This window comes from Schistocerca cancellata, chromosome 5 (assembly GCF_023864275.1).
Source record: "Schistocerca cancellata isolate TAMUIC-IGC-003103 chromosome 5, iqSchCanc2.1, whole genome shotgun sequence".
NCBI lineage: Eukaryota > Metazoa > Arthropoda > Insecta > Orthoptera > Acrididae > Schistocerca > Schistocerca cancellata.
The window spans coordinates 397,593,421-397,612,465 of record NC_064630.1 but is presented as its reverse complement, the minus strand read 5'-3'; the positions used below and the strand labels follow the sequence as shown (position 1 = coordinate 397,612,465).

Below are 19,045 nucleotides of genomic sequence, written 5' to 3'. Positions count from 1 at the left end.
TTTCTGTAATATTTTTGCTATTGACTTCAAACACTTATTCTGTAATTGGCAGAAGTGTTTGGGATACAGATGGAGTCAATTTGCGAACCACTAGTGGAGTACATATTCCAGTCCAGTGGTCAGGTCTTGGAAACTGATCAAGACTAGTTGCATAGCTATTAGACTTTTTAAATTTTCTATCATCTCACAGTTTAAAACAAGGCTGGAAAAGCTTTTCTAGGCTGATTTAGTAGTGTAGTTCTGCAGAGGATTAACCTATGTTTGCCTTCAAATCTTTGTCAGTAAATGCGCAGAGCAGTACATTAGTTAATTTGACTCGTGCACTGCGCAACTCTAAGAGTGCGCAGATTCTGGTTTTGGCCAGGAATGGAGGTTGGTGCAAACTCTGTGGAAGCTCAGAGGATGGATGAAAGAAATGTTTGAGCTTTTTGTCTCTTTTCTAACACTGTTGTTTTGCACCATAATATTGCCAGATTACCAATTGCAAGTGTTGTAACTCAAATGTGCTGCAAGAAAAATGACAGTAATTTGCAGTTCAAAGTTGTATATTTAATATCTCTACAACATTTATGTATTAGATCCCATTAGTCATTATCATTTTGGCCTTTTTGGGGAGTAAATGCTTGTTTTGAAGAATTCATCAGTACAACGAGATTAATTTAGATCTTTATATGCATGGTATATCATTTTTATGGCCTCAGTACACATATTGCAATAATTTTTATCATATCCCCATTGTTGGAGGTTTCTTTTTTCATGTGATTTGTACCAAAAGAACAGACCATGAGCAGTTTTGCAAATTTTGTTGCAATCTGTAAACTTCATAGTGAGCCCATGTACCATGCTACAGCTTGGTTGATGTTCATAAAAGTCAGTATACTTCGTGCTGATAAATTTAAATAAAAAAAGGGCTTATTGTTGTTAAGTGATGCCACTAGAATGCTTCAACCAACAGAAGCTAAGATATATCATGAACCTGAAATGGGATGACTTCATATCCAACACGGCTGTTCTTGAGAAAGCAAAAATGTATAGCATGGAAGCTCTTATCATTGAGCATCAACTCGGATGGGTCGGACGTGTCCAGCGGATGAAAAATGACAGACTTCCACGCCAAATGCTGTACAGCGAAGTGAGCACAGCTAAAAGGCCACGAGGTGCCCCTCTCAAACGTTATAAGGATCAGTACAAGAAAAATCTGAAAAACTTGAACATCGATCCAAGTAACTGGTCCACAATAGCAGAAGACCGAAGTCGCTGGTGCTCAGTTACCTCAAATACTCTTCAAAACTTTCAGCTGGAACGTCGAAGAACGGAGGATGACAAACGCCGGAGACGTAAACTCCTCCAGGCTCAGCCACGTCCTCCACCTTCCATCAGCTGTAATGTCTGTGGCCGCCTGTTCCATGCTAGGATTGGATTGCTAAGCCATCAACGACACTTCCACGCCTGAACCGTGACAAAGGAAATCTCAGGAGAGAAATGAAAACTCGGATACGACGACGACGATGCCACCCCATGTTTGATGAAGACCAGGATAGCAGTTAAAATATTTGATGCTAACCTAAAGCTTGTTACATGTTCAGCATATGTGCAATGTCATGTAGCTGAAACAGTGTGCCTACAATATAACAATGTGAAAGCACAAACAAAGTAAACAACAGACAAAATACAAATGTTTGATATTATTTCTGACAGTATTAATTACATCAGTATGCTGACTTTTTTGCTACTGAAGATATTCTTGAAAGCACTTATTTGTATTGCCATATTTAGAGATACACTGAGAGATTTAGCTTTTCCACCACAACCTATTTTAACCAGATTGGGTTCCTGGAAAATGCAGCCCTCTTTCACTATGATAATGTTGATGAAGTTAAGTTGGTAAAAGACCATGCAGTCCCCCATATTTATTGGAGTTAACAACTGTTTACTTCATACTATTGAAAAGCCTTCCATTACTGCCCCATAACTATTTTTTCTTCCAGTTTTGGGTTGTAGACACTTTCAAAGCCACTAATACTACTTGCAGAAGTGGCATTCAAGAAAACCGTGTGAAGAAAGACCAATTCACATCCTATCAAATTTTGCACATTAGCCTGTGGCAATAACAAAGCAACTCATGGAATCTCTGACAATTACTGAAGAGAAGTCGGTGTTGAAACAAAAGATAAGATGAACCAAGTTATCAGATCAAATCGTGATTTTGAGTTTATGAAGTTGACAGCAGAAGGAAAAAATGTAAATTACCTTCAACTTGATTTGACTTTATCTGAAATGTCTTCACTTAATTACGTATTGTCACTTCTTGTGACATAGTAAGGTCATTTTCTATGTACAGACATGTTTTGTCTGATAAAAGAATGAGGCTAAGTTAAAAGGATTTGGAGAAATTGACTGTTGTTGTGTACCATTTTTATTGTTTTGCTGCCACATTGTGATTCTGCACGTTTAATGGTATGATGCAGCAGGTATGAATTCATCTTTTACAATTTGATAGAGCATAAAAATTCAGGCTGTAGTCATTGTGCTTGTATGCCATGTTTTGTATAAAACTAACTGTCTTCTTGTATGGTTAGCATTTTTGCTTTCTGCTATTAAACTGGAGATTTAACTATAAATAATGACTTCATAAGTTTGTGTCCATGTTGTAATGTGAGACAGGTCTTTTTATATCGTATGTTTATAAAAAGATGTATGTCTGCTAATGACCATTGGTTATGTTTGGAGATCTGGCATTAAGACTGGCATTCTTTTAAAAACAATGTATTGTAATATTTGCTACAGAGATGTGTCTATTGTTGATGTTCTTATAGGCCAAACAGAAAGTTATGGAAACTGAGAAAGAATTAAGGGATGCCGAAATCAGCCTTAATATTGGAAACCAGGATGACGAGTCCAGTGTTGAAGAACTTAATTTTGGGCTAATGGAAGTTGTTTATGAATGGGCAATGGGAAAGGTATGTCATTTTAGTTTACGTCCACTTCATAATGCTGTATTTCAAACTTTGTTTAGCAGTAATTGAGTCATATCTTCCTAGGATTAGTGTCCTAATACGGTGCGTTAATGTAACCTAATTGTGATTCATGAAAGTACTATGACTTTATATACTGTGTAATGATACATCATATTTTTGTTGTTATATATCTTATAAGCATCACATAACAAAGGAATGAAATGTACAAAAAGTAAATTCTTGCAGGATTACCAGATTGTAGCAAAGCTTTTGATCTGTAACAAAATTTTAGGTGTTCCACTTTGTCCATTGTTTACATTGCCTTCAAAATCCCCATGCCATATTGTACTAGCTGTATCTGTTTCTTTTATAAAACAGTGTTGTTCAATAAGAGCTTGTCACCTAATGCTTGTATTAAAATTATAATAATTCTACTCTGAAAAATCCATGTAGAGAACGCGCAAAACAATTACCTACTTAACGTTTCTTATGTTTAATAATATGTTTGATGGAGAAGAATACTTGTGGCTGAAATACTTAAACTTATACAATTTATCTTGTGTGATTTGATGTTTTTCTTCAGAGATTTTTCGTCATTAGCCACAGTAGTGTACCATTTGACGAAAAACTTGGAGAATGTTATGTGTAAATTTGCTGATCATTTTACAACATTAGGAGAAGATTGCAACATAATATCTGTAGAGTGGGAGACTCGGTGATTATGACAAATAATGAGGACAGGGAACTGCGTGAAACTGTTCCAAATTCCTCATCTGAAAATTACCTTGAGCAGTCAGAGAACTGACTTGCGAAGGTAACATCTTAGATCTTCTGGTTACAGACCCAAACTGTTTGACTCAGTTCATGTAGAACAGGGAATCGGTGATCATAGGACCATTATACACGGTTTTAAAAAGATGTATCAAATATTTTTAGAGGAAGGATAGTCACTCATGTCGAAGTTCGTGCATGAATGTGAAATGAAGACAGTAGAATGCCTTCCTTACGCCAAGTGTTATCGCCGCTAGGGGCATGATGATTTGTCTGCAGTGATGCGCCACATTTGCTCTTAAAATAGCAGAGCAACTACCTATTTTTATTCTTTGTTGTTTGTAGAGATTCTGTGACCTGGTTACAGTAATGCTTGCACACAACTGCAAATGTGGAGAGTTAATAAATCTGTTTGAAATTCCATCTCGTCTTTGATTGTACAGAAGTTCAAGTGTGGGATTTTCTCTCACAGTTATACATATCGCCAGTGGTGACCCCAACAAAATTTAGCCATATGCAACTAGCAAACATCGATGGAATTGTCTACGGAATCACACCTGGCCACCCATTTGGCCCACAATCCCATATTGTGGTTTGCTCAGGTAGAGGCAAGCTTTTCCTATGCCGGAATAATCGCTGATAACACAAAATTTTCTTTGGTTGTAAGCCAGCTTGACCAGTGATATGCCACAGAGGTCAAAGACATTATAACAGCTTCTCTGATGGAAAACGCTTGGCATAAGGAGTGCAGTCTACTGTCTTGATTTCGCACTCATGTGCGAACATCGATGCAAATGATTATCACACGTGCCAACTGCAGGGTCACTATGTAGTAGTTGCCAAAGGAGCCCCATTGGTGAGAGCAGAGTGTGATAAGTCTTCTCTGTACTTGGCAGGAAAACGAACGTGTCTTCCTGAGCGAGTCGTGCGTTTTGCTTCAACTTGATGTGGTTGAGATGGTGGTGGACTGGGAGGCTGGATTGTAGTCCCTTCCTTCTCCTCTCTGGAAATCTTTGGAAGTGTCGTTGGCACATCTTTGAACATGTAGGCTGGCTTAACTTTATTAATTGAAACTGTAGCTTGTTTGCCATTAATGAGAATGTCCATGGTATGTAAACTCCTGCGCAGCACATGGTGTGATCCGGTGTAGGATGGTTGCAGTGGCACTTTGACGACGTCCGTGTGAAGCATAATGTGTGTGCACGTGTCCAGATCCTTATGCATGAATGTGCCCAAATTAGTGCCTGGATTCCTCACAATAGCAAGGCAGAGTTTGATCTTACATTGAAGGAGGGAATTATTCACCCATTGTCCAGTCTGTGGGCATCAGCATTACACCTAGTAAGTAAAAAAGGTGGAGCCCAGTGTCCATGCGGCAGTTATAGAGAGCTGAATGCCATGACTATTCCTGACCATTACCCAGTACCATTATTACGTGATTACAATCATGCTCTTCCTGGCTGAACAATATTTCGTGTCATTGACTGTGTGAAGGCTTACACACAGATCCTGGTTGCACCAGAGGACAAATCAAGCACTTCAGACCACAGATTGAGGCACGGGGTTTCGCGGTTTATACCAATCACAAACCATTGGTATACGCAGTGCTCACCATGCTCACCATGTCAGTACTCTCAACTCGAGTTTATAAGGCAATTCACTACAGACTTGCTGCACATTGCCGGATTGACCAACATGGTGGCCGACTGCTTATCTAGAGTATCTGGTATTTCACAACCATTGAACATGACAGAGCTAGCAGTTGTGCAGCAAGAAGACCTTGAACTACAAGCAATAATTTGCGATGACAAAAATTTGCTAAAATTGCATTGGTTGACATTCCGGGTGAAACTAGCAAGATCTAGTGCATGGCAGATCACGACCATATGTACCGCCAAACAGTGTTTGATAACCTGTGTCACCGAGGAGTATGTGCAATGGTTAAGCTGGTGTCAAAGAGGTTTGTGTGGCTGGGCATGGACAGAGATTGTCATCAGTGGAGTAGAGTTTGTCTGTGTTGCCAGTTATGTAAAGTTGCCTGCCAAGTGCATGCTCCAGTAGGGGAGTTCCCGGATGTCAGCTCGCATTTTGCTCACATTCACTGAGATGTGGTAGGACCACTGCCTCCCTCAGACGGCCGTCGCTATTTAATGACAATGACCGACAGGTACACGCATTCGCCAAAAGCAGTACCTACTGACGACATTTTAGCAGAAATGCTAGCAGCAGCTTTCATGTCAACACGGCTGCCAGATTCAGTTGCCCTCTCCATATAACAACCGACAGGGAGGCAGTTTGAGTCTGAATTGTTCATTCTGCTAGCCAAGTCCTGCAGGTACTCACAGCATAAGACCACTGCCTACCACCCAGCTAGTAATGGCATGCTGGAAAGATGGCACCGCACTTTGAAGGCAGCACAGATGTGCCACGGGACCCCATTAACTTCAGCACTGCCCATTGTTCTACTTGGCCTAAGGACTGCATTCAAACCAGACATTGCGGCTTCCCCAACAGAGCTTGTATATCGAGAGTCACTGTGTCTACTGGGTGAATTCGTCAATGCCACAAAGATATGCAATGTTAACAATCAACCGCAATCCCTACATACTTTACGGGAGACTGTGGACAGCATGAAACCAGGGAAAGCCACTAGGTACAGACAGCACACGACGTTCATGCATAAAAATCTGGACACATGCACGCACATTATGCTTCACACAGATTCTGTCAAACTGACACTGCAACAACATTACACTGGACCACACCGTGCTTTGCGCAGAAGTTTACATACCATGGACATTCTCATTAATAGCAAACAACCTACAGTTTCAATGAATAGAGTTAAGCCAGCCTACATGTTCAAAGAGGTGCCGACTTCACTGCCAAAGATTTCAAGAGAAGAGAAGGAAGAGACTACAATCCAGCTTCTTATTTCACTACTACTTCCACCACATCAAGATGAAGCAAACTGCATGACTCACTCAGGAAGACATGTTCATTTTCCGGACAGATACAGAGAAGACTTACCACGCTCCACTCTCGCCGAGGGGGCTCCTATAGTGACAACTACACACTGACACTGCAGTTGGCACGTGCAATAGTCATGTCAAAATTCACACGTAACTGCAAAATGAAGACTGTAGAATGCCTTCCTTATGCCGAGTGTTTTCACCGCTAGGGGCACGGTGATTCGCGTGCAGCGATGCGCCATATTTGCTCTGAGAATAGCAGAGCAACTACTGATTTTTACTCTTTGTTGTTTGCAGAGATTCTGTGATTCTTCTTGCTATAGTAACACTGCAAATGTGGAGAGTTAATAAATATGTTTGAAGTTCCATCATGTCTTTGATTGTACGGAAGTTCAGGTGCAGGATTTTCTCACACAAGCACATGTTCAGCTGAAGAGACTTGTTTCACAGATAAACAAGTGCTCATACCCCATGAAATATGCATGTTAAAGCCCATATTTACTGGACATTTTTTTCTTGTTCTTGTCCATACTATGTCCTCCCATGACATGGAAAACAAAGAGCTTGCAGTAGAAGAGTTTCGGAGATGAATATGGACTGAGTTCCCCCCACTACCACCTCACAAAATATTTGACACTTTTTCAAAGAATACAGCTGTAAATAGGAACGTAAAGAAAGGTAGAACAATATTTGTGTTTAGCAGATATGAGAAAAAACATATTTCAGATTACTTGAAGAGTCAACATGAAACATTCATCTCTGAGGCTGAAGATGTTGAGTATAAATGAATGACATTCAAGATTAGGCACTATTGTACAATAAACCTTAGGCAGATGTGTGCTGAGTAAAGTTGTTAGGGATGCGAAATACACACTGTAGTTAAGCAGTAATGTCGGAAAGCTACTACAAAAGAAAACAGAGCATCATCGCAGATTGAACCATAGCCAAAGCCTCGTAGAAAAGCACAACTGAATGAAGCTAAAATTAGCATAATGAGGGCCATGTGTGAAGCGTTAACTGAATTCAAAAATAAAATTCTGTCTACTGGTGTGATGAAAATTCTTATGTTGAAAGACTCATGTTAAAAGAGTAACATGGTCAAAGCCATCTGTCCAGACACTCTGTAATCATAATGGTATCTAAACAGGATGACAGAGAGAAGACTGAAATACTGAAGTCCAATTGTATTGTGTTCCTTCCTTTAAATCCTTAAACAGATGTCAAAATGAGAAATGTCAATATAAGTGAATGGGGGACAGAAAAATCAAGTGAAATATCTCAACAGAAGAAAGATGACTGGACCTAATTGGATATCTATATAGTCTACAAAAAGTATGTAAAAGAATTTGCTTTACCATCAGTGTACTGTAGGTTGCTGGAGGAGTGAAGCATTCTCAAAGATTGGAAAAATGTGCACATTTCCAAGAAGGATAACCAAACAGACACACAGAACTACGGGTCTACATTGCTGACATCAGTATTCTGTAGAAATTTGGAATTCATTTTATGCTTGCATATTACATATCACTTTTCTGGAGACCAAAAATCTCCTCTGTAAGAATCAACATGGATTCTGCAAATAACAATCATGTAAAACTCAACTTGCTCTATTAGTCCAAGCGACCCGTAAGTCAGTGTATTTCGAGGCCCATGTTTATACTGTGTTCCTTAACTTTCAGAAGGCATTTGATGTAGTTCACATTGATGCCTAATGAGCAAAATATGTATCCATGGAATATCATCAGACCAAATTTTTAATTGAGTTCCAGTGTTTCTAGCAAGTAGAACAGAGCATGTGAGTCCTAATGAAGGGAAATCTTCAAACATAAAAGTTTCATACGGCCTTCAAGGAAATGTTATAAGACCATTACTTTTCACTAAATGTATATGAATGACCTAGTGGGTAAAGTCGGAAGTTGCATGAAGGGTTTCCCAGATGAGTCTGTTGTTACAGAATTGTAGCGAAATGCTCGAACACCTGCAGAGGATTTACACTTAGTGCAAGGATTGGCAATTGCCCGTCAACAAGACCTATTATTGTATGAAAACACAATTGCAGAACAATCACTGGAATCAGTCACATATGTTAAATATATGGAAGTATGTATAATGTGTAATTTAAAGTGAATGACTCCACAGAAATAATTGCAGACAATTCAGTTGCCAGATTGAGATTTATTAGAAGAACACTTGGGAAGTGTAGTCCACTCACAGAGGAGGTAGTTTACAATACCCTCATTGAACAAATACTCGAATATTGCTTGTCAATCTGGGACCTGTGCCACGTAGACTTGATCGAAGAAATACAGAAAATTCAAGGAAGAACAACTCGTTGCATCACAGGTTCATTTAGTTATCGTGAAAGTGTCACAGGTATGCTTGTCCAACTCCAGTGGCAGACACTAAAAAACGTGTTGTGCATTACAATTTGGTTCACAGTAAAAATTGAGAGAGCATACTTTCCTAGAAGAGTTCACCAATATATTGCTTCCTCTTAAATATATCTTGTGAAAAAAGCACACAGGTAAAATTTAGGTGAGAAAGTTCTCACGTATTCTCGTCAACAGTCATTGAACCATTCACAACCAGAACAGAAAAAGGGGGTGAGGGAGGGAGACAGAGGTACATAAAGTACTCTCCACCACACTCCTTTTTGCCATTGGTGACAATCGTGGCATTACGTCACCATGAGCACCACCTTCTTTTAGTCTCATAGTGACCACTGGCTGGTCAATACCAGATACTGCATTGCAAAAAATTTTCATGGTTGAGTCATAAAAGTATAAAAAAACAACTCAGAACATTTAGTTCTGACCTGGCAAATGCAGAACAATTGTGGTTAAAGCTGAAAGATGTTATAAACTGCAGGCTAGATAAATATGTATCAAGTACTAAAAGACAGAAAGCAGAGACTACTGCTATCTTGCTACAAAAGAGGCTGTAGGGAAACATAAAGAAAATGTAGTAGCAATGCATCCATTCATCGGAAGTGTAATGACTGAGCCTAGAATAGTTTTCATAGATGATGGTGAAAAATCTATCAGAAAATTGTAGGAAATTCTCGTCATATGTAAAGTCAGTTTATGGATCCAAACCTTCCATTCAATCTCTCGTGGATGTGTCTGGTATTGAAACTGAAGACAGCAAATGGAAAGCAGAAATTCTAAATCCTGTATTTAAAAATGTATTTACACACAAGGACACTACTGTACCAAATGTTATGAATGAGGGGTATATCTATTAGTATTGCAGTATTGAAAACAAATAGAGACTACTTAAAACCAAACAAGGTACCTGTCCCTGGTCTAATTCATTAGAATGTGCTTCAGAATTAGCTCTTTTCCCAGCTCGAGAATGTCTTGTGCAGCAACTAGTCTTGTACAACTGGAAAAAGAGTGCAGCACACCTGTTTACAAACCATAAAAGATTGAATGCACAGAATTATGGAGCAGTATTGCTGATAACTATCTGCTGTAGGATCTTAGAACATATTCTAAGGTCACACTTTATTATGATCCTGGATGGAAACAAGTTTCTCTCAGTATGGATTCAGGAAAAGTACATCATATGTATCACAGCCTCCCCTATTTATACACTGCATCTTGCCAACAGTAAATGCAGGTGAACAGGTGGAACCCTGTAGTGCATGGTTGACTACTAACCAAGACACTATCATACATAGTATCTTCATAGATATACACTCCTGGAAATTGAAATAAGAACACCGTGAATTCATTGTCCCAGGAAGGGGAAACTTTATTGACACATTCCTGGGGTCAGATACATCACATGATCACACTGACAGAACCACAGGCACATAGACACAGGCAACAGAGCATGCACAATGTCGACACTAGTACAGTGTATATCCACCTTTCGCAGCAATGCAGGCTGCTATTCTCCCATGGAGACGATCGTAGAGATGCTGGATGTAGTCCTGTGGAACGGCTTGCCATGCCATTTCCACCTGGCGCCTCAGTTGGACCAGCGTTCGTGCTGGACGTGCAGACCGCGTGAGACGACGCTTCATCCAGTCCCAAACATGCTCAATGGGGGACAGATCCGGAGATCTTGCTGGCCAGGGTAGTTGACTTACACCTTCTAGAGCACGTTGGGTGGCACGGGATACATGCGGACGTGCATTGTCCTGTTGGAACAGCAAGTTCCCTTGCCGGTCTAGGAATGGTAGAACGATGGGTTCGATGACGGTTTGGATGTACCGTGCACTATTCAGTGTCCCCTCGACGATCACCAGTGGTGTACGGCCAGTGTAGGAGATCGCTCCCCACACCATGATGCCGGGTGTTGGCCCTGTGTGCCTCGGTCGTATGCAGTCCTGATTGTGGCGCTCACCTGCACGGCGCCAAACATGCATACGACCCGACCATCATTGGCACCAAGGCAGAAGCGACTCTCATCGCTGAAGATGACACGTCTCCATTCGTCCCTCCATTCACGCCTGTCGCGACACCACTGGAGGCGGGCTGCACGATGTTGGGGCATGAGCGGAAGACGGCCTAACGGTGTGCGGGACCGTAGCCCAGCTTCATGGAGACGGTTGCGAATGGTCCTCGCCGATACCCCAGGAACAACAGTGTCCCTAATTTGCTGGGAAGTGGCGGTGCGGTCCCCTACGGCACTGCGTAGGATCCTACGGTCTTGGCGTGCATCCGTGCGTCGCTGAGGTCCGGTCCCAGGTCGACGGGCATGTGCACCTTCCGCCGACCACTGGCGACAACATCGATGTACTGTGGAGACCTCACGCCCCACGTGTTGAGCAATTCGGCGGTACGTCCACCCGGCCTCCCGCATGCCCACTATACGCCCTCGCTCAAAGTCCGTCAACTGCACATACGGTTCACGTCCACGCTGTCGCGGCATGCTACCAGTGTTAAAGACTGCAATGGAGCTCCATATGCCACGGCAAACTGGCTGACACTGACGGCGGCGGTGCACAAATGCTGCGCAGCTAGCGCCATTCGACGGCCAACACCGCGGTTCCTGGTGTGTCCGCTGTGCCGTGCGTGTGATCATTGCTTGTACAGCCCTCTCACGGTGTCCGGAGCAAGTATGGTGGGTCTGACACACTGGTGTCAATGTGTTCTTTTTTCCATTTCCAGGAGTGTATAATTGATTCAATGAATATCTGACTAATAGAACCCATTATGGTATAGTGAATATTGAATGTTGAACAGAAATGACAGTAACATCTTAAGTTCCCCAAAGAAAACTAAGAGGGCCTCTAGTCATCTCCATAAACAATTTATCAGGAATGATCAAAAGCACTATAAGATTTTTTACTGATGATGCTGTTGTCTACACAAAAGTAAGGTCAGTGGACAATTGTCAGTGCAGAAAACTTGTTCAAAATCACTGCTTGGTGTAATTAATGACAGATTTCTTTAAATGTGGGTAGTTGCAAAATAATGGCTTTACCAAAGAGGAAGAATCTGATGATACCCAATTACAAGATTGTGGGGAATATATTGAGCATCTCACATCCTGTAAGCAAGTAGGTATAAAAGGTTTTAGTGCTATTTTTCAGGATGACATTGGGCCCTACCACCTGGAAATGGTGGGTTCAGTGGGTTGGCAAGGAATACAGGAGTCCATCAGAGATGAAGGTGGCTCCAACAAGACAGGTGGTATACTCATTAACTCCTAGTTGTTCCAACAAGGATAGAACAGATGCAATTGTGTATTCTTATCCCATGGTGCATCCCATTGTCAATCCATGGCATCCATGCTTTACATCATGGTCAATTGTCAATTTCTCGCTCATGGGAAGTAACAATGCACTGCAGCATGGTGTCTTGGCAGTGATGACACACTGGGTGCTGAGGCAGGAGCTGGTGGTCAGGACTCCCGCAACTCAGCAGGCATTGACCTGTGAAGCCCAAAGCACTAGGCAGTAGCGCAAAGGTGAGGCACCACAGCACCCCAAACTTCAGACTTTGGCATACAAGTGGTGGGCTGATCATGATGATGGCTGTCCAGCTGATGCTGGAGGGTCCAGCAGCCACTGGTTATTGATGCTGACTCAGACCTCTGCCGGGTGGCTCAATTAGCGCTTATGAATAATAGCCTGGTGACTGTTTGGCTGTCTGGCAGTGAGGGAATGCACCGCCACTTGGTGCAATACTGTGTTGACGGTCATTACAAGATTGTTGCCATGTGATGATGTAACAAGATACGCATTCTGTGGGTCAGCTGTGTCTCAGTGGCATGCCTTTGGGAAGTCAATTGGAACACCATGTCCTGAATTTCCTTGGCATTATAATACTTCATCTATTCTGAAATGTAAAAGTGATACTAACAAGTTGTATGAAATGCGGTGAGCATGTAAAATCAGCAGTAGGGAAAGCAAATGAAAAGCTTAAATTTGTTCAAAGTGCTATTGGAAAGCACACCACATCTATAAAGGAAATTTCATACAAGATGCTAGATAGTGTAGAGTAACAGAAATGCATGCGTTACTTAAATGGGAATCCTTGGAAGAAGGACTATATAATTCTTTTGGAACTTTGTAGCGTAAATTTAGAGAGCCGGTATTCAAGGAAGAATATGGAATGCAGAAATATTGAGCCATGCTGCATCCACACCCATACATAACTTCAAAAGTGTTACTGGTGCAGGATTTTGTCCATGAATTGACATCTCAATTATGTCCCATAAATATTTAATGAGAGTCATGGGTGACCAAATCATTTGCTCAAATTGTTTAGAATGTTCTTCAACCAATTGCAAACAATTGTGGTCAGTTGACAGGGTGCATTGCCACCCATAAAAGTTAACCATTGTTTGGATACATGAAGTCCATGAATGGCTGCAAATGGTCTTCAAGTAGCTGATCATAACCATTTGCAATCAATGATTAGTTCAGTTGGACCAAAGGACCCAGTTCCGTGTAAACACAGTGCACTCCATTACGGAGCCACCATCAGCTTGCTCAGTGCCTTGTTGACAACTTGAGTCCATAGCTTTGTGAGATCTGCACCACACTCAAACCCTACTATCAGCTCCTGCCAACTGAAATTGGGACTCATCTGACCAGGCCGCAGTCTAGGGTTACAAGCCCAGGAGAGGTGCTGCAGGTAATGTCTTGCTGCTAGCAAAGGCACTCACATCAATCATTTGCTACCATGGCCCATTAATGCCAAATTTAATGGCACTATCCTAAAAGATAAGTTTATCATTCATCCCATATTGATTTCTGCTGTTACTTCTCACAATGTTGCTTGTCTGTTAGCACTGACAGCTCTATGCAAGCACTGCTGCTCTCGGTTGTTAAGTGGTGGCTATCAACCACTGCATTGTCTGTGGTGAGAGTTAATGTCTGAAGATTGGTATTCTTGGCACACTCGTGACATTGTTGATCTCAAAATATTGAATTCCATAACAATTCCCAAAATGGAATGTCCCATGCATCTAGCACCAATTACCATTCCCTATTCAAAAGCCAGTAATTCATGTTGTGCAACCATAATCACACTGAAAACCTTTTCATGTGTATCACCTGAGTTCAAATGATAGCTCTGCCAATGCTCTGCCCTTTTATACCTTGTGTACACGATACTACTGCCATCTGTTTATGTGGATATCACTATCCCACGACTTTTGTCACCTCAGTGTATAGATACTCATTATTTGCTCATGCAATAAGCAAATGGCTTAGGACAGCAAATCACTAATACTGATATGAGGTACCTTCCACAAACACTGTACAATTGCCTGTGGAGTCTGTATGTAGAAGTGGGTGATGCTGTGAGGGAAAGGGGGGTGGTGGAGGAGGCAGTTGAATACAGGATTTATTCTTTTTGTGCTACATGAAGCAGTGGCACTAACTGACATGCTGGAAGATGATGATCAAATTATAGTTGTTAGTTGTAAAATCAGTTTTAATTGTACATTTCAGTCCCACTGTGAAATTCTAAAGCACAATGCATTTAAAATTTGACTGCAGTGACAAAGTTTTCAGATGTTGTCCTTCCTGCAACCTTTCATTTGGCTACTTAATACATCACACCGATTTAATGTGACTAGTTGTAGTGTGTCAAATACTTTCAGTGTTCTCAGTAAAAGTTGGTCACTACCAACCATTTAAAACTGTCTTATCATTCTTTCACCATCTTCATGAAATAAGAATTGTGAACTGTGTGAATGGTGATTTACTAGTTTCATAGTATACACATCTGAACCATATGATTAGGGTACAGGTGATATGTCAGAAATTTGTAATAAAACTTCATACAAGTGGTGTATAACCAATGCTAGAAAGACTAATCTAAAAGTAATATAGTAAAAGAAAGTTATTTAATAAATCTAATACAAAGTGACACTTTACTTAAATTATTAGTTTATGAATTCTTGTACTAAATAACAATATGTCTCCCTCAGGCTGTTCTGTAGACTTATTATGGTGGATCTGGTGTCACAATGAATTTGTTTTTGCCATTTGATTTAGTATATGTTTTCATACCCCATATAATGTGATGACTGTGCTTATAAATTCACTTAGTACGTAGGAAGCATAAAGTTTTCCTCAAATAATTATGGTCTGCTGTGTAAAACCATTTAAATTTCATAAAGGTGTAGGGAGCACAGTTAGTAGCTTTAGTTTCTGAAATAATGGGCAACAAAATTCTTTGGTTGTACAATACATATCTAATATTTTTCATTCTACAACTCCTGTACCTGAGACTGCTTTTTTAACTTCCCCAGAAAACTATAACACACCTAATGACAAATTCAAAATAATTATTTTTCTTGTGTTGACATCAGTAGCATTTGCTAGTATTTTCATTTCAAATGCAAAATTGCTTAATTTCTTTGCTAGAAATTCAGCATGAGTATTCCAGCTTAAATTCTTGATCAAATTTAATCCTAGGAATTTTATTCAGTTTCACAGCCTTCCCTTTATTTTCAATATGTGTCTGCTGCATTTCATACGGCACTGCTAGACAAGCAGTGCCTCATTAAGCTTGCAGCTCCAAGGTGTGGAGAATCCCTTAGAACCCCACCCAAATGCTCAGGAAAGACATCGCAGACATGCTTCAGCTCACAGAATGACTGAAACTGCGTGCTCAGCCACAGTTCTCTCCCACACGATGGCTTCCTGATCATTTGATTTACTTTATGAGGTACACTATAAATTTGTCTTAATCACAATATAAAGAAGAAGCTAGATAAAATAAAATTTTAGTAGGCCAGGAAATTCAAATGGATGGCTATAATCAACTTAACTCTTCTTTATATCGTGATCAAGACCAGTAAATTTGTAGTGAACTTCTGTATTATGAATCATGTGTCTTCTTGACTGACTGTTAGATCTTACAGTTATTATCCTGGTAGTTTGAAAGTTTGATTCTGAATTGTACTATTGTCTGTGGTATTCAGGGTTTTCACAATAGAACACAGAAGATTTTATGCATATTAACTTATATTAACACACAATTGTCATCTGCAAACAGAATTGATGAAGAATTTGTATTTTATGTAGATTATAAACAAAATTGACTCTGTGATGGAGCCTTGAGGCACACCTTGTGGTACTGCATTCCATGTAGAATAATAATTCACTGCATTCAAAGTGATAATTACTCTGTATGTTTTGTTTTGCAGGTAAGCTAATGAAGAACGCTGCCCTGCATTACATGGTTATCTAATTTCTAGATAAACTAGGGTTTGTTTACTGATCTGATAGTCTCTGTAAGATTGTATAATATACTTACAAATTTACTCCTCTGATTTAATGCTTTACTTACTTTTTCAACAATTTTTTTCACTACTTCCACAGTACTTTTTCCTACAAAGTGGTATTCGGGAGGACAATAGTTCAAACCCGCATCTGGCCATGCTGATTTAGGTTTTCTGTGATTTCCCTAAATCGCTTCAGGCAAATACCGAGACAGTTCCTTTGAAAGGGCACAACCAACTTCTTTCCCCATCATTCCCTAATCCAATGGGACCAGTGACCTTGCTGTTTTGTCCCCTCCTCAAATCAACCAGCCAACCAACCAGTACAAAGTGGTTACTTAATGTAATACATTTTACAATAATATTTTGAATATGGATTGCAGCTATTTTTTCCAAAACTTTTGACAGAATTGAAAGAATAAAAGTAGAGTAATAATTTCCCATGTTTTCCTGTGACCTGTTTTTGAACAGAGTTTTAACTTAAGACTTGAACAAGGCACTTCAGCATTTGAGAATCAATGTATTTCTGTTGCATATTTGTGTGTCCACATTGCATTAGACTAAAGCCAGCTATCCTGAAAGTGTTTGAAGGAGATGGAACTGTAGAAACTTCAGTGCAACTTGATTTTTTCTGTTTTCTCCAATTTGCAGCAGTATGGGTTGCAATTGGACCTGCCAAAAAGGTTTGTAGAAGGGACACAGTAATACAATAACAAATGATGTCAGTATTAAAGTATGCATACAGTCTTTGCAGTGCAAATAACAACAGTCCATCAATATGTGTTTGTTTATAAGTGTGAAATGTGTAGAAGGAAACAAACAGGTAGTGGATATTATTACTGAAAACAAAGCCACCTTTTTCACTGAAGAAAATTTCGGGCTAATTAAGGTGTTTGCTTACAACTGCTTCGGATTGTAAAGTGTAGTCACAATCTCTTCTTAATAGCATAAGTAGACTTACATTTACGTTTGTTACTCATTAATGTACCATACTGGTCATACTGATCACAACTTCACCCTATCTTTCTCCTAGTGCAATACTTGACTGAATACTCCACTGAGTAATTTGAGCTGGTCCCAAGAAAAAGAATTTGAAACATGTAAAATGTTATCTTTCTAATCTCAGTCAGTCATTATTTTAAAGCAATGACTATTTTCATCTACTTTAGTGTGTTGTTCACTTTGTTTACAGCCTTTCGCAGAAATCATGGAGATGACAGATGTTCAGGAGGGAATAATTGTTCGATGCATTCAGCGATTGAATGATACATTGCGTGATGTCAAAGATGCAGCAACAATGATTGGAGACACAGTTTTGTGTCAGAAAATGGAAGAAGCAGCAAATGCTATAAAGCGTGATATAGTGTTCGCTGCGAGCTTGTACACTAGTGGAATGTCAGTGTTCTAAAGACTGTAAATTTTGTGCACTATTTATTTTATTGTTAATTATATTAACGAAACAAAGAAATAAATTTATTCCAGGTTTTGATTTGATGTGCTAGTGAATCCTTCCTACCAATTTTGTCATCCCTAATATAGCCATCTGTTAACTGCCATACAGTTTGTCCAACATAACATTTTTACAGTGTACTGATGTTTCTCTTTATGTTCTGTGTCTCCATCTTTGTGCCTAGTCATAAGGCAGAGGTTAGTCATTGCATTTTTCTTGCAAGTATCAAAATCCTCTTGTCACTAGTGAAACAGCCAAGTTGACTGTCATGGCATTAATTCTGCACATGAATGACTGTTAAAGGCAGTGTTATTGTGCCAGTCTATTAAAAACCTTTACACTGCAGGTATACATGAAATACTATTTTGTACACAGACATGACTATGAAGAAACTGAGACTGGTTGTAACGTTATTCCAAATTCTTGAATGAATGTGAGAACAGTGTATGCAAGCTAGAGCAAAATCTGAGAACTGTCATGGGCAGTCTGGAACAATACCAACAATTCGAGAGCTTGACATTTTCAGAGTACTCAAGAACTTCAACAAAAATACTGAAATTGCCTGTGATAAACTAGGCACGCATATTCTGACAACTGTTATGAATGGGAATCACAGAGTTGGAGAAAAAACAGTGCTGCTGTCCTGAGGCCTGTTACTGTCAAATCTGTTTTATTCCAAAAGGCAACTGATGTTTTCCACATAAAGTTTGCAGAAACTGGTGTTAGTGAAGACTTCATGTCCTAGTGACTCAATATAGTACTAAATGCAGCTATATTGCATTTCAGCTTAACAAGTGTTTGTACTTCAGACAGAAGACTAATGTGTTGAGAAATCTGTGAATGGCGAGCGAAGTGTCAACAGCAGTGTTGATTTGTTAAATACCAAATAAGCTGACTTTTCGTTTGAATGGTAACAATTTTTTAGTTTTTCCAGTAGTTAATATTAATTGCTGCTCACTTATAGTTTAGACTGGTTCTCTTTTTATCATTTAATTTATTTTTAAAAATTTTCACCTACATTGTTTTCATGAGTGGATATTTTTCCTCTTTACTTATTAATATTATTAATTATAAATAGTCTATTAAAATAGTTCTTCGCTTCAATTTACTGGCAGTTTGTGTTTTAATAGTTTCATATTCTGTTTAAAAATTTATTTTTAATCCCTTATGTTCTTCTGTTGCTTTCATGTCTACAGAAATTG

The 19,045-nt window shown here is 39.8% G+C and overlaps 1 protein-coding gene across 1 annotated transcript in view; it reads left to right on the top strand.

Annotated features, from left to right (window-relative positions):
* Nucleotides 1-17,887, top strand: part of LOC126187481 (helicase SKI2W) — a 166,213-nt gene extending 148,326 nt beyond the window's left edge. The window contains exons 18-19 of the mRNA XM_049928587.1: nt 2,817-2,960; nt 17,586-17,887. Of these exons, the coding sequence (XP_049784544.1) occupies nt 2,817-2,960; nt 17,586-17,801 (360 nt within the window). The 3' untranslated portion in view covers nt 17,802-17,887. The remainder of the gene's footprint in view (nt 1-2,816; nt 2,961-17,585) is intronic.
* The last annotated feature ends 1,158 nt before the right edge of the window (nt 17,888-19,045 follow it).